Source organism: Daucus carota, chromosome 6 (genome assembly GCF_001625215.2).
Source record: "Daucus carota subsp. sativus chromosome 6, DH1 v3.0, whole genome shotgun sequence".
In the NCBI taxonomy this organism is placed as follows: domain Eukaryota; kingdom Viridiplantae; phylum Streptophyta; class Magnoliopsida; order Apiales; family Apiaceae; genus Daucus; species Daucus carota.
The window spans coordinates 6,506,280-6,527,590 of NC_030386.2; the positions used below are offsets into that span (position 1 = coordinate 6,506,280).

At 42.8% G+C, this 21,311-nt stretch overlaps 1 protein-coding gene and 1 non-coding gene across 2 annotated transcripts; both read left to right on the forward strand.

Annotated features, from left to right (window-relative positions):
• The first annotated feature begins 1,396 nt into the window (after window positions 1-1,396).
• LOC135147163 (uncharacterized) lies at window positions 1,397-2,839 on the forward strand. The gene has a single exon (XM_064080014.1). The coding sequence runs from the start codon at window positions 1,397-1,399 to the stop codon at window positions 2,837-2,839; it is 1,443 nt and encodes a 480-aa protein (XP_063936084.1).
• Window positions 2,840-20,014: 17,175 nt separating this feature from the next.
• Window positions 20,015-20,121, forward strand: LOC135147428 (small nucleolar RNA R71). The gene has a single exon (XR_010285005.1). It is a non-coding gene; the product is annotated as a small nucleolar RNA R71 (small nucleolar RNA).
• The last annotated feature ends 1,190 nt before the right edge of the window (window positions 20,122-21,311 follow it).

Sequence of the window (21,311 nt, forward strand, 5' to 3'; positions counted from 1 at the left end):
CCCGCTGCGGCCCTATATGCTAGGTCAGGGTCGTTATGCGACCCCAAGTCTGGGGGGTCGCATAAGCAGGGGTCGCGGGCGAAGACCGAATGACTAGATAACGAGGCAGCCTCACCCGCGAGCCGAAATGATATTAGGAACAATAGGCATGCATAGTAATTATGTGCTATACATACAAAAATATAAGATGCAAGTTCTTGGGAACTTACTTTTAGATTCAGGCGACGAGGATGAAGAAGACTGGGAAGTTGAAGAGGTTGACGAAGCGGGGCTACGGTTCGCGTATTTGGTAAAAACTCTTATGCGAGCCAGGTTTTCAGCGAGGCGCAGCGAGGAGTTTGAATTCCTAAAATATCTAAATGGAAATGATTGAAAATGATTGGGGGTATTTATAGGCGGAAGAGAGAGAAGGACGGATGGGGCACGTGGCACACTGTTATTGGCCACCCCATCAGTTCCACCTGCCAGCTGTCCGACAGTTATGGTGGGTGGGGCATCACATCCATAGGCTCGCATCGCTTGGCCCCTCATCCCAAAAGGGGGCACTTCGCCATGGCTCGCTCTCGCCAGGGTCGCTAGGAGAGGCCTCGCATGTCCAAGTGTTCTTCACCTAGGCTCGTGCCGGGGTCGCTAGGGAACGGCTCGCTGGAATTGGGGTCGCTTTTCATAGCCTCATCAAACACGCACATCCTCAGGAGCCAAAGGCCTCACTAGGATTCTTCCTCGCATCCCTAATGACGAGCAAGAATCGGAGGTAGTTGTTATGCCCAAAAATCGACACGGGTCTCGGCAGGCCCATAATCAGATATGGATCACCAAGGTGGGCCTGTCCACCTCTATTTATGAAGATGTATTGAGTTCATAGAAGGGGGAGAAGATTGGGCCAAAGATACTAGGCTCAGCAATCTGTTTGGACCGGGTCCTTCGGGCTCATCATTCTGATAGGGTGGCTCGTTAATAAGCTCCCATTACTTAGAATATTTATGAAGACTTAAGGAGGAGCCCTAGGGGTCATCACCCTGAAGGGCCATCATGAAGACATACCAATGAGCCTAGGGCCTCATTGCTTTAGGGCCTCATGCCTCTCAGGGGTCATCATAGATAAATGCCAATAACCTGGGGGTCATCACCCCAGGGCTCACTCTCCAGCTAGGCCTCTAGGCCTCGTCCACTCAACTACAAGGTGGCCTCATCGGAGAAGTCACGTGCTTTGTTCTACTAAGTCCTTTGGGCTCTCGTCATTAGGGCTATGCCTTCCACTTCAGGTTATATCCCCCCGTAAGTTGAAAATCCGGCTATATACAGTGACTCTATGATAGTGGTGGAGCAAGTGAAAGGATGGTTCCAATGGAATGGAATCCAAACTGACGCGTATATTCAATTGTGCTGGCGTCTAATGGGGTGTTTCAAGGAAGTCCATCTCGAGAGGATCCCAAGGGAGTTTAATGCGAATGCGGATGCACTGTCAAAATTGGCATCACAAAAGGAGGCTGTCCTCTTAGGAGTCATTCCTTTGGAAACTTTGAAATGCCCCAGCGTTCCCAAAATAGAGGAAACAGGAGCAGTTATAATAATGGCGATTGGTGATGCTGGGGAAACATGGATGACCCCCATTCTGGAGTTTCTCAAAGAAGGCACCTTGCCCGAAGACAAAAATGAGGCGAGGCGCCTCAAGTACAAGGCTGCTCGGTATGTGATCTATGACAATGTCCTATACAGGATAGGCTTCAATTCCCCTCTCCTCAAGTGCATATACGGAGAGGAGTGCAACTACATCATGCGAGAGATACACGAAGGGATCTGTGGTAATCACTCGGGGGTGGCTCCCTCGCTCAAAAGATCGTACATCAGGGGTATTATTGGCCCACCATCAGACAAGATGCCCAAGATTTTGCTCGTAGCTGCAATAGGTGACAGAGGTATGCCAATTATAGCAATTAACCGGCAACTAGGCTTACCTCCCTCTCTAGCCCTTGGCCTTTTGCTATGTGGGGGATTGACTAAATTGGTGAACTACCCAAGGCCAAGGGGGGTGTTAAATACGCGGGCGGTGGTGGCCATAGACTATTTCAACAAATGGGTAGAAGCTGAGCCTCTAGCCACTATCTCCGCTAAAAAGATCAAAGACTTTGTGCACAAGTCTATTGTGTGCCGCTATGGGATCCCATACAAGCTTATCTCGGATAATGGTGAACAATTTGATAGCAAGGAGTTGCGGGACTTTTGTGAGGCACTTGGCATAAAAAAGGATTTCTCAGCAGTATGCCACCCTCAGTCCAACGGCCATACTGAGGCCATCAATAAGATCATCAAGCATACCCTCAAGGCAAAACTAGAGGAAGCCAAAGGTGATTGGCCTGGGGAGCTCCCCCAGGTGTTGTGGTCCTACAACACTATGCCTCGGAGTACAACAGGTGAGACCCATTTCTCTCTCACGTATGGCTGCGAGGCCATGGTCTTGGTTAAAGTAGGAGCTGGTTCCTTCTGCAGAGACCATTATGATCCTGAAATGAATGAGGCCAACCATCGCCTCTACTTGGATATGATTGAAGAAGTGAGGACAAACTCCCAAATTAGGCTGGCATCCTATCAACAAAGGGCCGTCAGGCACTACAATGGAAAAGTGAAAGATCGTCCCGTTCGCGTTGGTGATCTGGTTCTTAGGAGAGTCATGCCAAACACTAAGGTGGCTGCACATGGAGTTTTTGGGGCAAACTTGGAAGGACCCTACAAAGTCAAAGCCGTAATCTGGGGAGGCACCTATCACTTGGTAAATATGGACGACAAGATGGTTCTCAGAGCATGGAATGCGGAGCACCTCCGCAAATACTATCAGTAGTTCCTTCTTGTTCTAGACTCAACATGAATATTATTCATCCTAAGTCTAGGGGGTAGTGGTCATATAGATGCCTCTCCTAGTACTCTTTAGTATGCCTAAATAGTTGGGGGTTGTCCCACATATCTATTTACGCATTCTTCTAGTACTTTTTAATTGAGCAGTGGGGGCTTGTCCCACATATCTATCTATGCACTTGAATTCTAGTAATTTCAAAGTTTTCAGAGCAGCTCAGCACGAATTTTATCATGTGTGAAAACTGTATGCGTACGTATGATCTGATAAGGGTGTTTGGCTCGCAAAAACGACCCCCTTGTCATCGGGCTTCGATATGCGACCCCAACTTTATGCTCGCTACGCGACCCCAACTCCGGGCTCGTAGAGCGAAGCCAACAAGGAAAAAACCGATTGAGGGTATGACCCCCTATCAAACGGGTGCGGTCATATCCCATCAGTTATGCCATAGTATGCGACCCCCGCATACTTGTCAGAAAATGGGAGATGTGACCCACTCTCCCTGCAAGGAGTGGACACGACCCATTATCTGTATTGCAACAGATATAGGGCTCGCATAAGCGACCCCAAAACACTTATGTAAAAGTACTGAAAACAAAGTACCTGCCGTGGACAGAAAAAGCCAAATTAGAATGACCCCCTCCCAGTGAGGAGAGGTCGCACTAAACATGTCATGGCGCCTCGAGGCCTGGGCCACATGACCTGAAGAAAACGAGGATAACATAATATTACAACAAGCATTAAGGCAAGAATAGTAGTTGAATTGAAAATGGGGCTCGCTAAATAGCGACCCGAGAATAGTTGACAAAAATCCAGAGTAAAAGATTATTCACAAATACATATGTGGAGCATTAAAGGTTGCCCAACTCCTTTTTGTTTGTTCAAAGTTTAAAACTGGATAGGGAAGGAATAAAGTTCAGGGTAGCTAGTCGGCCGGGGGATCCTGATCGCCTTGGGTACGAGCCGCGTCGTCGCCCTCCCCGGTTCGCTTCGCGGCCTCCTCTTCGGCCCGCCTCGCAGCCTCATCCTCCTCCATCTCGGCCCTCAGGTCGGCAGCATAACGAGCCGTGGCCTCGCCCATCTTAGACCAATCAAAGTCCGGGAATACCCTCATGAACCCCTTAATGAATGAAATCTGCCCAGAGACTTTGGCCTCGCGAAGCATGACAGGCTGGTTAGTCTTCATAGCTGCCAACTCCTCAGTGAGGCTTTCCCCGCTTCGCACAGCAGTGGCCCTGGCCTCGTCCAACTTCTGGTTCTCCTCCTCAGCTGTCTTCAGCTTCCCCCTGACCTCATCTAGCTCCTTTTTGATTTTGGAAGTGGCCTTGTAAACAGCGTCCTTCTAAGCATTCTTCAGGTGAGTGATCTGGAGAGACTGGTCATCAACTCTCTGCTGCAGGATTTTATTATCCTAAGCCAGCTTCCCCTAAGCAGCAGCGAGCCCCTTCACTTCCCGGGCATGCAAGGCTTGGCAAATGAACGCCTCGCCGAGAAGCTTGGTAAGAAGTGAGTTGTTCTCCTCTAGCGGCGAAGGATCCAAGTCAAGACTTCAGACTCACTAGCTGGGCTATAGCCATACTTAGAGAAAGTAGTGGTGACCCCACCAATGATGGGTGCAGCTGCAGGGGGTCGCTGGGAGCAGAAGAGGTCATGATAGCCGGGGGTCGCCAAGCCGGGCCTTCTTGGAATCAGGCTCAAAGGGAAGGGTCCTCGATGGGGGACGCCTTGCATCGGCCATAAACCCTTTTGGGGCCACCTTCTATCCGCTAAGGATTGCAACATCGTCATCGTCTGTGGCAAAAGGAACTGGGCCTCGCTGTATCGAAGACCTTGGCATTTCTGCAACACAGAAGAGTAATCCAATAGGCCACAACAGAAATAAACAAATATGTGAACACTAAACAGGAAGCATACAAAACAGGAAGGATGCACGCAAAAGTAACATGTGAGAATGCGAGTCGCGGGTTCGCTACGCTGTTCGAGCGACCCCACGGCTCGCGTCGCAAGGATTCCTACTTTCTTTCATGGGGCGTTTTCCCCTAGCCTTCTTTCGTAACGAGGCCTTGGGGGCCTTGGCCACGGCCAGTTTCTTCTTCACCATCCTGCGGGGAACCTCGTCGATGGCTGGGTTAAGAAAACCGTGCTTAATCAAGTTCTCCCTGGAAAGCAACTCCATCACATTCCTCTTCTCGGGAGGAAGAGAGAGTACTTGGTCAGCGACCCTCTTCTCTTCGTCCTTGAGGGCGGTGCGAGTCGGGGCTACTGCGAGGACACACGACTTAAAAGGGTCAGCACTTAAAATGGAAAGGGGTCTCTTACCAGGTTTGTAGTTGAAAGAGGTCTTCACCCGAGGAACATCATAGGCATAGAAAAACCGCTTCAGCTGGAGGAAATACCCCAAGGTCCTAGCATCGAGGGTACCGAACCCCTCTTCCTTATAAATAATATACAAGGCAATCATTCAGCGTTAGCCGTTGGGGTTGATTTGTATCGGGGCAAGCTGATACAGCTCGCATAGTTCAGCTAGAAATGGGTGAAGGGGCGAGGCGACCCCAATCTTTACTAATGCAGACGAAAGGACGAGCCTAGGCACCCTTCCCACGTTCTCCGCGAAGTTGAATCTATAAAATCTTTGGTGGGGTCGAGGAAGAACGAGGCGACCCCCCAAATTATACTGCTCGGCAAAATCAGCCAAGTCCCTTTCGCTTAAAGAAGTGGAAATATCCTTGCAGGCTAGAAAGCGAGGCGATTTGGGCCTCGCGGATGACGAAGCATCGTCTTGAAGGGCCCCAGAATAAATAGGCCCCTCCAGCTCGGGCTGAGGGTTCGCACGGTATGGCTCCTCCGATTCCTCGGGAACATAGTCATAATTACAATAGTTGACAGCCCGGGTCACATCCTCGAGTTCATCAGAGTTAGCCTCGGGGCTTGCAAATTCATCAAGATAATCAGGCTCGGGGTCTCCCTCTTGCCATTCCCTTTCCTCGGAGTTAGATTCGTCTTCGGCCTCAACCTCAACCTCGTAGTAGGCCCTTCGCAGGGATTCGTCAGTGCTGGAGTCCCGGCCCCTGGGGGCTCGCATCACCTATATCAGAACCCTCGCTGTTAGGGCGTCGCCTCTTCTTTTCCCTATCCAATGCGAGCAACTCAGGGACGTGGGCCTCGGCCTCATCTCGAGACAATAGGCGAGGCGACTTCTCCAGAGATGAAAAATCAAATAAACCACCCTCGGGGTTTGATGGCGTTTTTCCCCTCCAACCTACCGGGTCTCTCAGAGAATGGAAGTCCTCTGTTGACCAAGCCTTATCGAGATACAGGTGAAGTCCGCTTGACTCGCTCTGCATCGAAGACTCTACCCGGGTTACCTCCCTAACGGCCTCCTCGCTCAACGGCTCCTCGGGGTAGACGGCATGAGAAGAGGTCCTCGAGACCATATTGGGGTCAATCGACGAGCCTGCAGGGCCCCTTTGATCGTGAGGCCGGCGAATGACTGGGGACGGGGCGGAGGACAAGGCGTGGCTCGCTTCGCTCTCAGACATCTGTAAAAAGATGGTGGATGAGTGTGTGCTTTAAAGAAATAAGATGAAGGAAAGAAAACTAGTGTCATCACATCACACCCGCTGCGGCCCTATATGCTAGGTCAGGGTCGTTATGCGACCCCAAGTCTGGGGGGTCGCATAAGCAGGGGTCGCGGGCGAAGACCGAATGACTAGATAACGAGGCAGCCTCACCCGCGAGCCGAAATGATATTAGGAACAATAGGCATGCATAGTAATTATGTGCTATACATACAAAAATATAAGATGCAAGTTCTTGGGAACTTACTTTTAGATTCAGGCGACGAGGATGAAGAAGACTGGGAAGTTGAAGAGGTTGACGAAGCGGGGCTACGGTTCGCGTATTTGGTAAAAACTCTTATGCGAGCCAGGTTTTCAGCGAGGCGCAGCGAGGAGTTTGAATTCCTAAAATATCTAAATGGAAATGATTGAAAATGATTGGGGGTATTTATAGGCGGAAGAGAGAGAAGGACGGATGGGGCACGTGGCACACTGTTATTGGCCACCCCATCAGTTCCACCTGCCAGCTGTCCGACAGTTATGGTGGGTGGGGCATCACATCCATAGGCTCGCATCGCTTGGCCCCTCATCCCAAAAGGGGGCACTTCGCCATGGCTCGCTCTCGCCAGGGTCGCTAGGAGAGGCCTCGCATGTCCAAGTGTTCTTCACCTAGGCTCGTGCCGGGGTCGCTAGGGAACGGCTCGCTGGAATTGGGGTCGCTTTTCATAGCCTCATCAAACACGCACATCCTCAGGAGCCAAAGGCCTCACTAGGATTCTTCCTCGCATCCCTAATGACGAGCAAGAATCGGAGGTAGTTGTTATGCCCAAAAATCGACACGGGTCTCGGCAGGCCCATAATCAGATATGGATCACCAAGGTGGGCCTGTCCACCTCTATTTATGAAGATGTATTGAGTTCATAGAAGGGGGAGAAGATTGGGCCAAAGATACTAGGCTCAGCAATCTGTTTGGACCGGGTCCTTCGGGCTCATCATTCTGATAGGGTGGCTCGTTAATAAGCTCCCATTACTTAGAATATTTATGAAGACTTAAGGAGGAGCCCTAGGGGTCATCACCCTGAAGGGCCATCATGAAGACATACCAATGAGCCTAGGGCCTCATTGCTTTAGGGCCTCATGCCTCTCAGGGGTCATCATAGATAAATGCCAATAACCTGGGGGTCATCACCCCAGGGCTCACTCTCCAGCTAGGCCTCTAGGCCTCGTCCACTCAACTACAAGGTGGCCTCATCGGAGAAGTCACGTGCTTTGTTCTACTAAGTCCTTTGGGCTCTCGTCATTAGGGCTATGCCTTCCACTTCAGGTTATATCCCCCCGTAAGATGATGATCGGGCTCCCTCGCCCCATAGAGGATGATGAAGACATGAAGGCTCGTGCCTGGACCCGTTGGGCCCACGAGTATGGATCTCGAGGTCTTTACCTCCGCTTATTGGATCACTATCTACATTTCAACCCGCTCCATGACAGCCTCTTGCCATATGGGCCTAGGCGATGCGAGTACGGGCCTCTTCTGACGGCAGCCCTCAAGTTCCTACGGACCTGGGCCCTGATGGACCGGACTGACACTTAGCCCATGCTAAGAAGTTTGGCCCGTAAGAACTACGTGGTAGCCTGAACCCTTATAAATAAGGGTACGTAGGCCTCTTGTGCTCATAATCTGATTCTTGCTGAGAAACACCTGAGAATACTTCTCTCTTTCTCTTGAGGATCAAACACAAGATCAGCTACATCATCCATCACTTCCCGTCCCGTGTTCTTCGTTGTTCCTTCCTGAAATCACTCAGATACCCACATCTGTTGTTAACCAGTTTCTCCCGTTAACATCAAGAAACACAAAGTTTTTGAAAAATATAAATGAAATGTATAGCACACTTATACACTGTAAACAAAGATTTAGTGAAATTTAAACATTACCTACGTGTATAACTTGGTATTAGTGTTGTTATCAGAGAAGAATTTGTGATAGATTTTCTTCTCAAAAATTGTGGGAAATTGTTGAACAATGCATGTTTTTATAACAACCAGACTAAGTCACTTTGACAATCCTAAACATTTATATTTATCCATGCTTAAGTACTTAAAGATTATGTAGTAGAATTTGTAACTAAAACAGGTTAAGACTTTGGCGGAGAATTAAATAAATAAGTCAGTAAATCTTGTTGAAGAATGGAGGGATTGACAAATTATTTACATGCATCTCCAACCATTAAAACGTTTAGGTAAAATGTGAGTTGTCATCCTAAAAATAAAAAATTTAGCCAACCTCTTGAAAAACTCACATTCCAACCATACCCATCTGTTATCTATAATTTTAGTCAACCTCCGATGGATGACTATATTTGTCGAACTTTTATAGGTCTGTAAGAAATCTATAAGAAAATTACACATCATTTATTAGAGCATCTCCAAGGGTAATCCCTATATTGGTTATCTAAAATATAATAAAATAATGGTTACCTAAATTATAAGTAAGCAAAAAGTTGTTTTACTCCGATGGTATTACCTATACTGTTACCTATAATTTAAAAATTAGTATTTATTCAATATTTAAGGTAATATATGTGAAAAAAGTAGAGTTGGAGTAAATATATCATATTTTATATTATATGTAATATTGATGATGTGACATTATAGGAGTTGGCTTTTTGCTCCCTCTAACCCCTAAATCTTGTCCACCTAGACCAAATATAAGTAAGGAGGGCTTGCATTAGGGTTGCTTTTGCCATATTGAACTGATATATTCTATTTTAACAATATAAAATATTAATGGCATATTATTTTTAAATTATAACCAACCAATATAGCCAATACCATTGAAGCACAATATTTTCAACAAATTTTACATAATGTTTTGCGAATCTGATTTAGTCAACAATTATAATTAACCCCATTGGAGATACTCTAACAAATTGAGGGTTTGACGGATCAATGTTTTCTCGTGAGCTTGGAGTTGTCGCCGTCTCTACCGCGAAGTGGAGTCTATGAAATAAATATTATCCTCTCTTTGCAGCTCAGGCCCAAACTAATGACGTCAATTGTTAAATGGAGATGTTGCATTTACTCCCAAATTTTTGCATCGCCATCTATTAAATGGATATAGCAATACAAATATTGTTGAACCAGCCCAATATCCATTCTGGCTTTGCCCTGGCATTGTTCAATTGATAAGTCGCTTATTTTAATAAAAAAAATTCTAAACTTATTGATTAGCATATGTTATTATAGTAAATTTATAGCACCATCTGAATAAACAAGTTTGACGCTCGGAAGTCGGAAAGAACAAATACAATCAGGGACTAAAATAGGTGTATTGGATTGAGATTTAAAATATTTTTTTTATTTATGAAATTCGAGGGTATTCAATTGAGATTGTTTGAAATCCATTGAAATATTGAGGTATCCAATTGGGATTTTAAATTATGCAACAAAATCTGTTGGTATTCAATTGGGATTTTAAATTATGTTTTAAAATCCGATGGTATTCAATTGGGATTATTTAAAATCCATTAAAATTTGAAGGTATTCAAATGCTGATGGATTCTTTTGGATTTCATAAAATGATGGATTTTGTGGCATTCTTTAATGTATTTTAAAGTTGTTTGAAATTCCACCAAAATTAATAAGATTTTGAAGCATTGTGCTTAAATCTCATCAACTCTGCGATATTTTATCAAAAATTCGCACAAAATCAATTAAAATATCAATCGACTGCACGTCCCTAAATTAGAAATCATAGCATACGCTTTCCGCTCTTCTAGCAAAACTAGTGATACACCTTTAGTGGATATCATATTTGATTGAGTAATAATATATGATCTCGAGCGTAAGAAACAAAAGAGACGCTGATTAAGCACCCAATTTACTTTTCTTTACTTTTTAGAGTTTGAAAATAACATCAAGATGACTCCTTCAATTAGTTGAAATTGCACCCCAATCAGCTCAATCCACTCATTGTACCAAACATCTCAGCATTACACAAAACAAAACAACACTCAATTTCTTAAATATTCGCCTATGTCATTACATCTTGAGAAATAAATAAATAATTTTACTTTTTCTTTGAAAATATAATTATTTTCTAGAAGTAAGATTATATTTTCTAAAATAATTTTGCTACGAGAGATTAAAGAAGTTTTATTAAAAGATACTGTTTTCTCGTTTTTTGAACCAGAAAAATATTAATTTATCGTGTTGTGTTTGCCGTCACGACTATTCTTATTTTGTGTTTGTGCATTTTGGGTAAGGATATTAAATTTTTTTTTTAGAAGAGGAAATTATTTGAAAATGAAAAGTCATACGACATCTAAAAAAAATCAAGTCAAAAAAATATAAAATGGATCATATCGTTGATTAATCTAAACTTTATGAAAACACAATCAAGCGATTTGAATTTGATATATGTACATGTAGCGATTTCACACAACGAGTTTGAGCTATCACTGTTGGTTTGAGCTATCAACTGTAATTGCAATCTCATATAAATTTTAATCAAATTAAACCCTTGAAATTTCCAGATCTAACGTCCTGGATATTGAATCACACTGGGAAAAAAAAAAAAGCACACCAAACTCTCACAAAGAGAGATAAACAGAACCGAAATAACTTTGGGAATTAACTCTCCCGTTTATCAAACTAACAACACAATCTAGAAAGATAAAAAGACTTACCTGGGGAAGAGTATTATTGAAAGAAGAAAATAAAACAGAGAAAATAATTGATTTGAAGTTTTTTACCGGTATAAAATGAAAATCGACAAAAGTTAGGAAAAGAATAAGAGGCTAAAAGGTTTTTATTTTTTTTATTTTTTTAGAATTATGGGTTGGAATATTAATTAAACTGCAGTTTGGGCAGGGACATGTTAAATCGCAATAAACTGCAATTTGGGCAGGGATATTAACTAAAATATTTGTAATTTATTAACAGTAAAAGTAAAAGGTATAATAATTGGAATATCAAAGTTGGAAATGATTTGCATACATGTGGAAAAGTTAAACATGTGATGCATCCTTTGATTGCTCGTTGCGTTATGAAAGAGATAAAAAGGAGGCTAGCTAGCCAGCTCCCTCCACTTGCTTTTGTGTTTCCTTCATTGTTTCATTATGATTACCAGAATAAGTTAGGTCACTCAGAGCAACTCCAAGGGGCTCTCTAAACAAGCTCCTAAGTCTAAAATTTAGGAGCAAATCAAAATTTAGTGCTCCAATGGGCTCCTAGATGCTCTTTAAAAATTTAGGAGCCTATTCTCTCTCCTTTCTTTTAAAGAGCATCTAGTAGCTCCTAACTCAATATTATATTATTTTTCCTTCAATCTTCTCTCTCTTTTAGTTAACTTTTTCCTCTCATTTATATAAAATAAATATAAAATGTGAATAAGGAGCCAAATATAAAGAGTAGCATTGGAGTTCTAACGTTTTCCGGTGTATTAACTTACTAGTAGCCACATTTTATATTATTGTTTAGGGAATGATTTAGGAGTACCGTTGGAGATGCTCTCAGAGCATATAGATGCTGCTAGTCGCTTTTTTATTTTCCGCCACATATTCATAAGAATATTGATTACTCGTATATAATTTGTAATATTTTTTTATAATATAAAATATTTTTAATATCTTTGTACTATGTCCTATTCATTTCTATACACTTTTGTGAAAATCGGGTCAAATCCCGACCTTTTTCAAAAATCGGGTCAAATCCTTAATTCCGAATCCGAATCTAAGTCCAAATACACTGGCCCAATTGGGATTGGGTGTTACAAACTCCCTCACTTAAATCGAAACGGATAACGCCTAGGCCTAGATCGTAGCCCCTTAGCCAATGTGGGATAATACCTGTTGGATTCGTGTCCCCACCTCCGGAATCCTGTCATTATGGGATAATATCCCATCATTCGTGTCCCCGTCTCCGGCAACTTAACTAATCAAGGTCGAGAGTTGGCTCTGAATACCATATGTAGTAACTCGAGTCGGCCCAAAAGTGCTAGCAAATTGATATATATTAGTTATTTGCTTGTGTTTATAAAGGTCCAAAACTTCAAATACTGTTTTATCCACAATGCGGGATGTTACAAATTTCCTTTTATGTATATCTTATTCAATTTTATACATTTTAAAAGACAAAAGTTATCAAAAATAGTAAGTAAAAATCTATCACATAAAAATCCATTTACATCCACTATTTTCTTCCACTACACTCACTTTATATATTAAATATTGATTCGTCATATCACTTTACCGACTTTTCTTACTTTTTCTCATCATATTATAATTTTTCTTAAATTCGTGCCAAATCCAATCTATACTGTTAGACGGGACGGAGTGAGTAGTTAATTATAATATTTACCTTAATCTTATAATTTGTATTATAATATTAAGTATCAATTATTTTAAATAACTAGTGCGGCAGAGGCTACATAAATTCTGACGTATCTCTATCCTCTCGGTCATTCCCTAGATTTCACATGTCTTTGTCATGGCCTGATTATATGCTTGCTGGTCGTCATTCGTCACTTTGTGTAGTTTGTGACCAGGTAGCTCTTTTGATGATTGAGGAGGTTGCATTTTTTAGTATATTATAACAAATCATGTTCTATGTTTGTTCATCTTTTAAGTTGGTTCAGATCTCAACTATTAAATAAACTGCCTTTTCCGTAAAAAAAACTGTTTTTCCTCATCATGTTGCGTAACCTGATCTTTGCTATAACCTAATATTTGCCATCACGATCTGCATTGTATACTCTCATGCACAGCACTGAATGAGGGTGTGTTTGAAGTTTGAATTCTCGATAGCACAAGATTTATATGGTGACTCTTTGGTCACAGGCTCACAGCTGCTTCTAACTTTTTCAGATTAATTATAATGAATTTCGTATCTACATAAACCACCCAATTAAAATCGATTATATATCTGTCACATATTTAAGAAAAATTTAAGATACCAAACACTATCCAAATAAAATATGATGATTGGTGATAAAATTGTTAAGTTCAAGGAACAATGAGTTCTTGTAATATTGATAACAATCATGAATTTTATTATCTGTACACAGGCTAATGTGTTGACCAATAATTGATTTCTTTGCTTAGGGACCGTTTGGGTGAGGTTAAAATAAGTGCTTCTTGTATAAAATAAATAAGTGGAGTAGAAGTTAGAAGCGAGATAAGATTTATAAGAGATTAAAGTGTTTGGGAAATAAGTAGAAGCCCTGAAACAAAAGCTAGCATTCCTAATTTTTTATAAGTGCTTGTTATGACCAAATTTGGTCATTGGAGCGGAGGGCGCGCCTCCTTCGGGGTCTGTCCGGAAAGGCGCGGCCCTTCGCGCTAGTAATAAGCCAAAGTTGGCTAGGTCCTTATTGGGCCGGGTATGTACTTAGTTTAACTAAGTAAGACATGAATTGGGCTAAAATCTCTATATGAGGTATCGGGACGCGTCCCCCTGCTTTTAAAGGGAGGACGCGACCGACCCTTGAAGAGACTAGTCTGAACGGAATGGGCGCAGCCCTCCGTGGCGTGACTAATCCGCCGATGTTGCGTGAAGAAGACGCGTCCTCCGAGTCACGAGGAGGGACGCGACTCTTGAGAATGTTGATGGAGAGACGCGACCGACCTCCGTCCACCCATGTCGTGTAATCTGTGGAGGAGGGCGCGCCCTCTTCGGAGGTGACCAAGGGCGCGCCTTTAACGGGGTGTCCCCGCCTCCCCGGGGACGCGACCTCATGTTAAAGAAGGACCTGTCTGATGTGTTGTTGAGACAACTAATGGGACAAGACAGCGAAGACAAAGGGCGCGCCCTCAGGGGTCGCGCCCACATGTGGACGCATTGTGTGAGAGGATGAGTGAGTCTCAGTGACGACCCTTCCGAGGGATATGAAGACCACCCCTCCGGGGGATATTGAAGACAACCCTTCCGAGGGATATGAAGACTAGTGCCAGGCTCATCTGGAAGTTATCAGGATCATCTGGTAGTTCCCGGGTTACGACCGGGCGTGATCTATAATCCCCAATCCTGCTATCTGCCGGGTTGTCCTCGTGCGGGGGCTTGGGGTGATCACGGTTGTAGAAGGCCCTCAGGGGTGACATGAAGGCCGATCATATGTCTGGGTCCTGTATTCTGGTGAGTTAGCCCTCATTGGGGGACTGAGACGATTGTGTAACTTGGCTCCTTACTTGTCTTACCTCTTAGTGAGAACCTTCACTAAGGGGGAAGGGCGCGCCCTACACCTCAAGGAATTGGTCACGGCTCTACTAGACGTCTCTTCCATGCTACGAAAAGTAGCGGTTAGTGTCATCTCTCGTAGTGGAGATGATGCCGTATCCGTGATGTACTTGGACTAGGAGTCTGAGGTAGTTGGCCTCAAGGCTTAATTCTAACTGGAGTAGGACTCTGAAGGCGTTGGACGTCTAAGAGATAAGTCACCACCTCCGGGTTGGTCTTATCCCCAAGAGGCCTAGTCCTGATCAAACTAGGAGTCTTGGTTCAATAGAACTACGTACGGCTTGATCCCCTATAAATATAGGGGTACGTAGGCACATTGGAGGATCATGAGTTGAGAGCACGTGACACCAACTCAAAACCCTAATCTCAGCCACCCCCTAAAACAAACAACCACCACTCTCCGGCGACCAAAACCACCATCACGAATCTTGATTCCTGTTCGCAAAAATCTACACGCAAGTGCACGTGATCACAAGTAATATATTAAGTTCGATCCCACAGAGACTGGTGAATTAAAGAATACGCACCTATGCAACAATGTATGAGTAATTTTCACTGCTAAGACAATTAACAAGAATGGGTTCTTTTATACTACTAACTAAATTTACTAATCAAAATCAGAATAGGAAAACACATGGAATTCTAACTTCATTATCGAATTCATCTAGAATTGAAATTACTGATTAACATGTGACTGTTGATCCTAATCAGACAACACGAAAGTAATACATGCCAACTCTCGTTGCACACATATCATACCAATCAAAATCCACAATTAAGACAGAAATCTCATGGACACCAACAAAGCTCAGACCCTATATCTCTATAGCGGTAGTGTAAGCAGAGAGGTTTAATAACAGGTCGTCTATCGTGATTACACAGGGTGATAAAAATAGTTCAAGTCTATCACAAATTATGCTTCATTCACATAATCCTATGTTTACATGGCATAGTTCTAAATTCAATCATCCACTCTCGCTTCAGAAAGAATTAACAAACAACTTAGAAGTTAGCTACGCTCCTAAGAAGAATAAGCACGGCTCATGCAAAGAAATCAACGTACGTCACATAATCAATCAAACAATCTCGTTACTAGACTACATCGATAAATCCATTAGAATCCCATGAAGGCGGTTAGTTCATAATCGAACTAATCGACATCATGGGTTCTAATGAAAACATGATAACTACAATACGAGACTTAAACGGAATATAGATGCTAGAATTAATAATAAAGAACACAACGTTACAGAATTGATGTTCACGATCTCGCTCGAAACTGTCACTTTCTCGCGAAGAACGATCCACTACAAAACTGATAATGTGCTTGATTACACGAGATAACTAAAACTATAATATTGTTCTCTATCTACTACTTCTTCTTCTTCTTTTTCCCCCCCGAGGCTAGGGTTTTACACATGAGAAAATAAATACATTGACCAAGTGAACCGGGCCTCGAACGCTGCTAAAATCCCTCAGAAAAGCTCCAAAAATCGGCCCGGAACACTTCTGCTGGGCGCGGCCGCGCTAAACAAGCGCAGGCGCGCTAGCTGGCTTTAATGTAGCGCGGGCGCGCTAAGAACTAGCGCGGGCGCGCTACTGTCTGCCACTGGCAGCCTGTTTCTTCGTTTTTAGCTCGTTCTCGCGTGCATGCCCTTCTTTGCTCTAGTACCACTTTCGTAGGTGATCACGGTTGCATTTAGCATATGCAACAAGCCCTTTAAACCCCTAGATAGCTCTAGTGGACGAGTGTGTTCTCGTGAGGGTTTGTAGAAGATGTACCCACAAAATCCCAAGTCGTGATGAATCCACATTTCTCTATTCTTGCAAATAATGCACCAAAAACAACCTAAAATGATAGAAACTCGCTTCATCACCTCAACTCGTGACCTGCACAGAAAAACACTAAAAACACATCAAAAGACACTAAACACTTAAGTACAACCAACCAATTTAAGTGGAAATGAAGGCCTATAAGTGTGTATAAATATCACTTATCACACCCCCAAACTTAAACTGATGCTTGTCCTCAAGCGTCAATGACACTATACAATAATACAATGCAATGCATGAATGCAACTACGTGATGAATGAGTGAACTATGAAGTAATTGCCTTGTCAATTAAAATACCTCAGATTGTGCTAATGTTCTCGAATTTCACTTCTCTCGCTACTAAGTCAAATACTCTTCTATTTACAAGTGTGGAGTGCTAGTGTGTGCAAGCATGCTCTTTTATTGAGACAAGATAAAAACTACTACTCCCACAGAATCCCAATCAAGAATCGTAAAAGTTTAAAACTAACACCCCGTCACTTAAGTCCAACTAAAAGCCAAGGTCCCAAAGAATGTCCACACCCTTCTATTTTATTCACTATATTTTTTTTCTTTTTATTGGTGATTAATTGCTCGGTCTAAGGTCAGAGCGCTTCGCAGTGTAAATGCGTTACGAACACCACAAGACTTCACACACCAATTATTCACTTTATTCTAGTGGTTTATTTAACCGTGCAATGGTTGAGATCCCTAAAGATTTATGCACTAGTACCCATGTAGCGAGCGTTGGGTCAACAATCCCAAACCACGAAGGGCTTTAGGTTGTTAGGCACAAAGTCCCCTCGGACTTAATTACTCGAGTACTAATGAGCTCAACCTAGTTAATTCTACCACTTATTTTTCTAGTGAATTTTATTTACTACTATTTCTTTTTTTTTTTTTTTAAGAAAGGTATATCTACTCCTCAGTTCCCCCAAACTTAAGATTTACAGACCTAAGCTGAAGGGTGCTCAATTCAATCCTAGAATTCAAGGAATTTCGTCTAAATCCTATCTCAAGAACATATGTGAATTACAATTTCCAACACAAGCAATTTCCAAGTACTAACCTAGCATTGCAATTGAAACTACTAATCAAGAACTACGCACATAACTCATCATAGGCAATTAACTTGGCTTATACTTCATAATTCATGCAAATGCTCGTGATACTAACTACAACAATTACTACTAAACATGTAAAATAAAAAAAATTGAGAAAAATAGAAAAAAACGTGAGAAATAATCAAAACAAAATAAAAAAAAACGTGAACTACATGAACTAACTAACACATGCAATAATAAACAAAATTACAATAACATGCTCTTCCTTAGATTACCACCCCCAAACTTAAAATTTTCAATGTCCCCATTGAAAGCGGTAAAAATGATCGAATGTACCTAGAAGTCGGGAGGATCACCCTCCTCGGGTGGCGGATCAGGCGGTCGAGACACCATGCCATCTCCAAACACTGGCCAATCAACCTCAACACCAATGGTTCGAAAAGCACTCCCAAGAGCCTGAGTCAAATCCTCTGCAAAACGGCGGTGAATGTCATGCATGTCATCTAAGTGCCGTGACAACCTTCTAAACTGCACCTCACTTAAGAGATCCGGTGGTAGTTTGAGTTCGAGATTAGGAGCTTCTTCAATAGATGGTTTAAGATGCTCCTGAAAATTTTTAAACTCTACTAAACCACGAGACTCGAATGGCATATCGAACCTCCTTTTCCATGGGGATGCATTCAAGAACTGAAGTTTCTCTACTTCCTCTTCATCTCCGAATTCAGCTTCACCTGTTAGAACCCTTTCCAAGATGTCAGTTTTCGGCCTCTGGTCAATTTTCGAATGAGCTGCAGCTTTTATTGGCTCCACCTTAAAGCATTCTTCTTCGTCAGTTGGAAATTTCATTGCGTTGAACACTTTAAAAGTGACACTCTGATCTTGAACTCTCATTGTAAGCTCTCCTTTTTGCACATCGATCAAAGTTTGGCCTGTAGCTAAGAATGGCCTTCCCAAGATAATGGGAATCTTCTCATCCTCCTCGAAGTCTAGAATGACAAAATCAGCAGGGAAGATGAGCTTATCCACCTTAACCAAGACATCTTCCACTATACCTCTCGGGTATGTGATGGACCGATCAGCCAGTTGTAAGTACATGGTTGTAGGTTTTGGCTCCGGCAACCCAAGTTTCTTGAAGACAGATAATGGCATCAGATTAATGCTAGCTCCCAAGTCACATAAACACTTGTCGAATGACAATGGTCCAATGGTACACGGGATTGTGAAACTTCCCGGATCTTTCAGCTTCGGAGGCAATTTCTGCTGCAGCACCGCACTACACTCCTCGGTCAAAGCCACAGTCTCCAATTCCTCAAGTTTGAGTTTCCGAGATAGAATACCTTTCATAAATTTAGCATAACTCGGCATTTGTTCTAGAGCCTCCGCAAAAGGTATGTTGATTTGTAGTTTCTTGAAAACCTCTAGAAATTTAGCGAATTGTTTGTCGAGCTTATGCTTCTGAAGTCTCTTCGGAAAAGGTGGAGGTGGATATACTTGCTTGACCCCAGTATCAGTTTTCGGGCTAGACTTTTCGGCTGACTCCTTGCTTGCTTCCTCGTTGATTTTGTTCTTGTCAGCTTCAACAACAGTTTTTCCACTATCAGACTCAGATGAGAGCACGGGTGTTTCAACCTGTCGATCACTCTCTTCTTTGCTTCGCTCTGTTGCTGATTCTTTATCCTTCGTAACCTTTCCGGACCTCAAGGTGACAGCCTGTACCTGTTCCTTCATCTCTTTCTTACCCGGATTGGCCTCGGGAACACTAGGAAGGGTTCCTTGTGGTCTGTTTATCAACGCATTAGCAATTTGCCCAATCTGATTCTCCAAAGTCTTGATTGACACCGATTGGCTTTTCACCATTAGTCTTAATTCTTCCAATTCCGATCTTTCATTGGAAGACTGTCCAGCCACCCCATGATTTTGTTGCTGGAATCCGGGTGGATGGAATTGCTGCCTCGGTGCAAACTGTTGTTGAAAACCAGAAGGGTTAAAAGGTCTAGCTCCTTGCTGCTGAAATTGTTGCTGCTGTTGTGGCATATAGTTCTGATTATTGCTCCAGCTGAAATTCGGATGATTCCGATTATTGGGATGATAAGTGGCCGGAGCTGGCTGTTGCGACCTCTGAAAGCTGCTCACAAACTGAGCGGATTCGCTCGATATAGCACACTGATCTGAAGAATGTGCTCCAGCACAGAGCTCGCAGACTGAAGGTGGCTGCTGATTTCCTAGATTTGCCAAAGAATCCACCTTCATAGTAAGAGCCTTAAGCTGAGCAGCTATAGCTGAAGTAACATCAACATCCAGAATCCCTGCTACCTTGCCCTGATGAAGACGCTGAGTAGGATTCTGATATTCATTCGCGGCCATCATCTCGATCAACTCATAAGCCTCATCATAGCTCTTAGCCCATAGAGCTCCACCTGATGCAGCATCGAGCATTGGCCTCGATTGAGGACCCAACCCATTGTAAAAACAATTTATCACCATCCAATCAGGCATCCCATGATGTGGGCACTTTCGAAGCATCTCCTTATAGCGTTCCCAAGCTTCACATAAAGTTTCACCCGACAACTGAGAGAATTGAGTGATAGCATTCCTGATTGCAGCTGTTTTGGCCATAGGGAAGAACTTAGTAAGAAATTTCTGAGCCAGATCCTCCCATGTCGTAATAGATCCTGCAGGAAGAGAATGCAACCATCCCTTAGCTTTATCCCTTAGAGAAAATGGGAACAGCCTCAATTTGATGGCATCGTCAGTAACACCATTGAACTTGAAAGTGTCGCAGATCTCAATGAAATCCCGAATATGCATATTAGGATCCTCTGTCGGAGAACCCCCAAACTGCACTGAGTTCTGTACCATCCGAATAGTGCTCGGTTTGATCTCGAAAGTGGTGGCCTGAATTGCTGGCCTGATAATGCTCGACTGAATGTCATTGATTTTAGGCTCAGAGAAAGCCTTAAGAGCCTTAGTATCATTCACAACTGGTGGTTGATCAACCATTGTAGCACTCACTATTGTTTCTGCTTTTGCCAATGCTTCTTTACGGGCCTGAGAACTTGTTCGCATAAACGCGACCCAAGTACCTGAAATAAAGAAAAGAAGAAAAGTGAGAAAAGAATAGAATCCTAGTCAGTGAATTTTAATGCACACTGATGACAAGTACATAAACTAATTAATTAACACCGAGTCCCCGGCAGCGGCGCCAAAAACTTGTTCGCAAAAATCTACACGCAAGTGCACGTGATCACAAGTAATATATTAAGTTCGATCCCACAGAGACTGGTGAATTAAAGAATACGCACCTATGCAACAATGTATGAGTAATTTTCACTGCTAAGACAATTAACAAGAATGGGTTCTTTTATACTACTAACTAAATTTACTAATCAAAATCAGAATAGGAAAACACATGGAATTCTAACTTCATTATCGAATTCATCTAGAATTGAAATTACTGATTAACATGTGACTGTTGATCCTAATCAGACAACATGAAAGTAATACATGCCAACTCTCGTTGCACACATATCATACCAATCAAAATCCACAATTAAGACAGAAATCTCATGGACACCAACAAAGCTCAGACCCTATATCTCTATAGCGGTAGTGTAAGCAGAGAGGTTTAATAACAGGTCGTCTATCGTGATTACACAGGGTGATAAAAATAGTTCAAGTCTATCACAAATTATGCTTCATTCACATAATCCTATGTTTACATGGCATAGTTCTAAATTCAATCATCCACTCTCGCTTCAGAAAGAATTAACAAACAACTTAGAAGTTAGCTA

Coding starts and splice junctions, on each gene's coding strand:
- LOC135147163 (XM_064080014.1), top strand. CDS start 1,397: ATGGGGTGTTTCAAGGAAGTCCATCTCGAGAGGATCCCAAGGGAGTTT.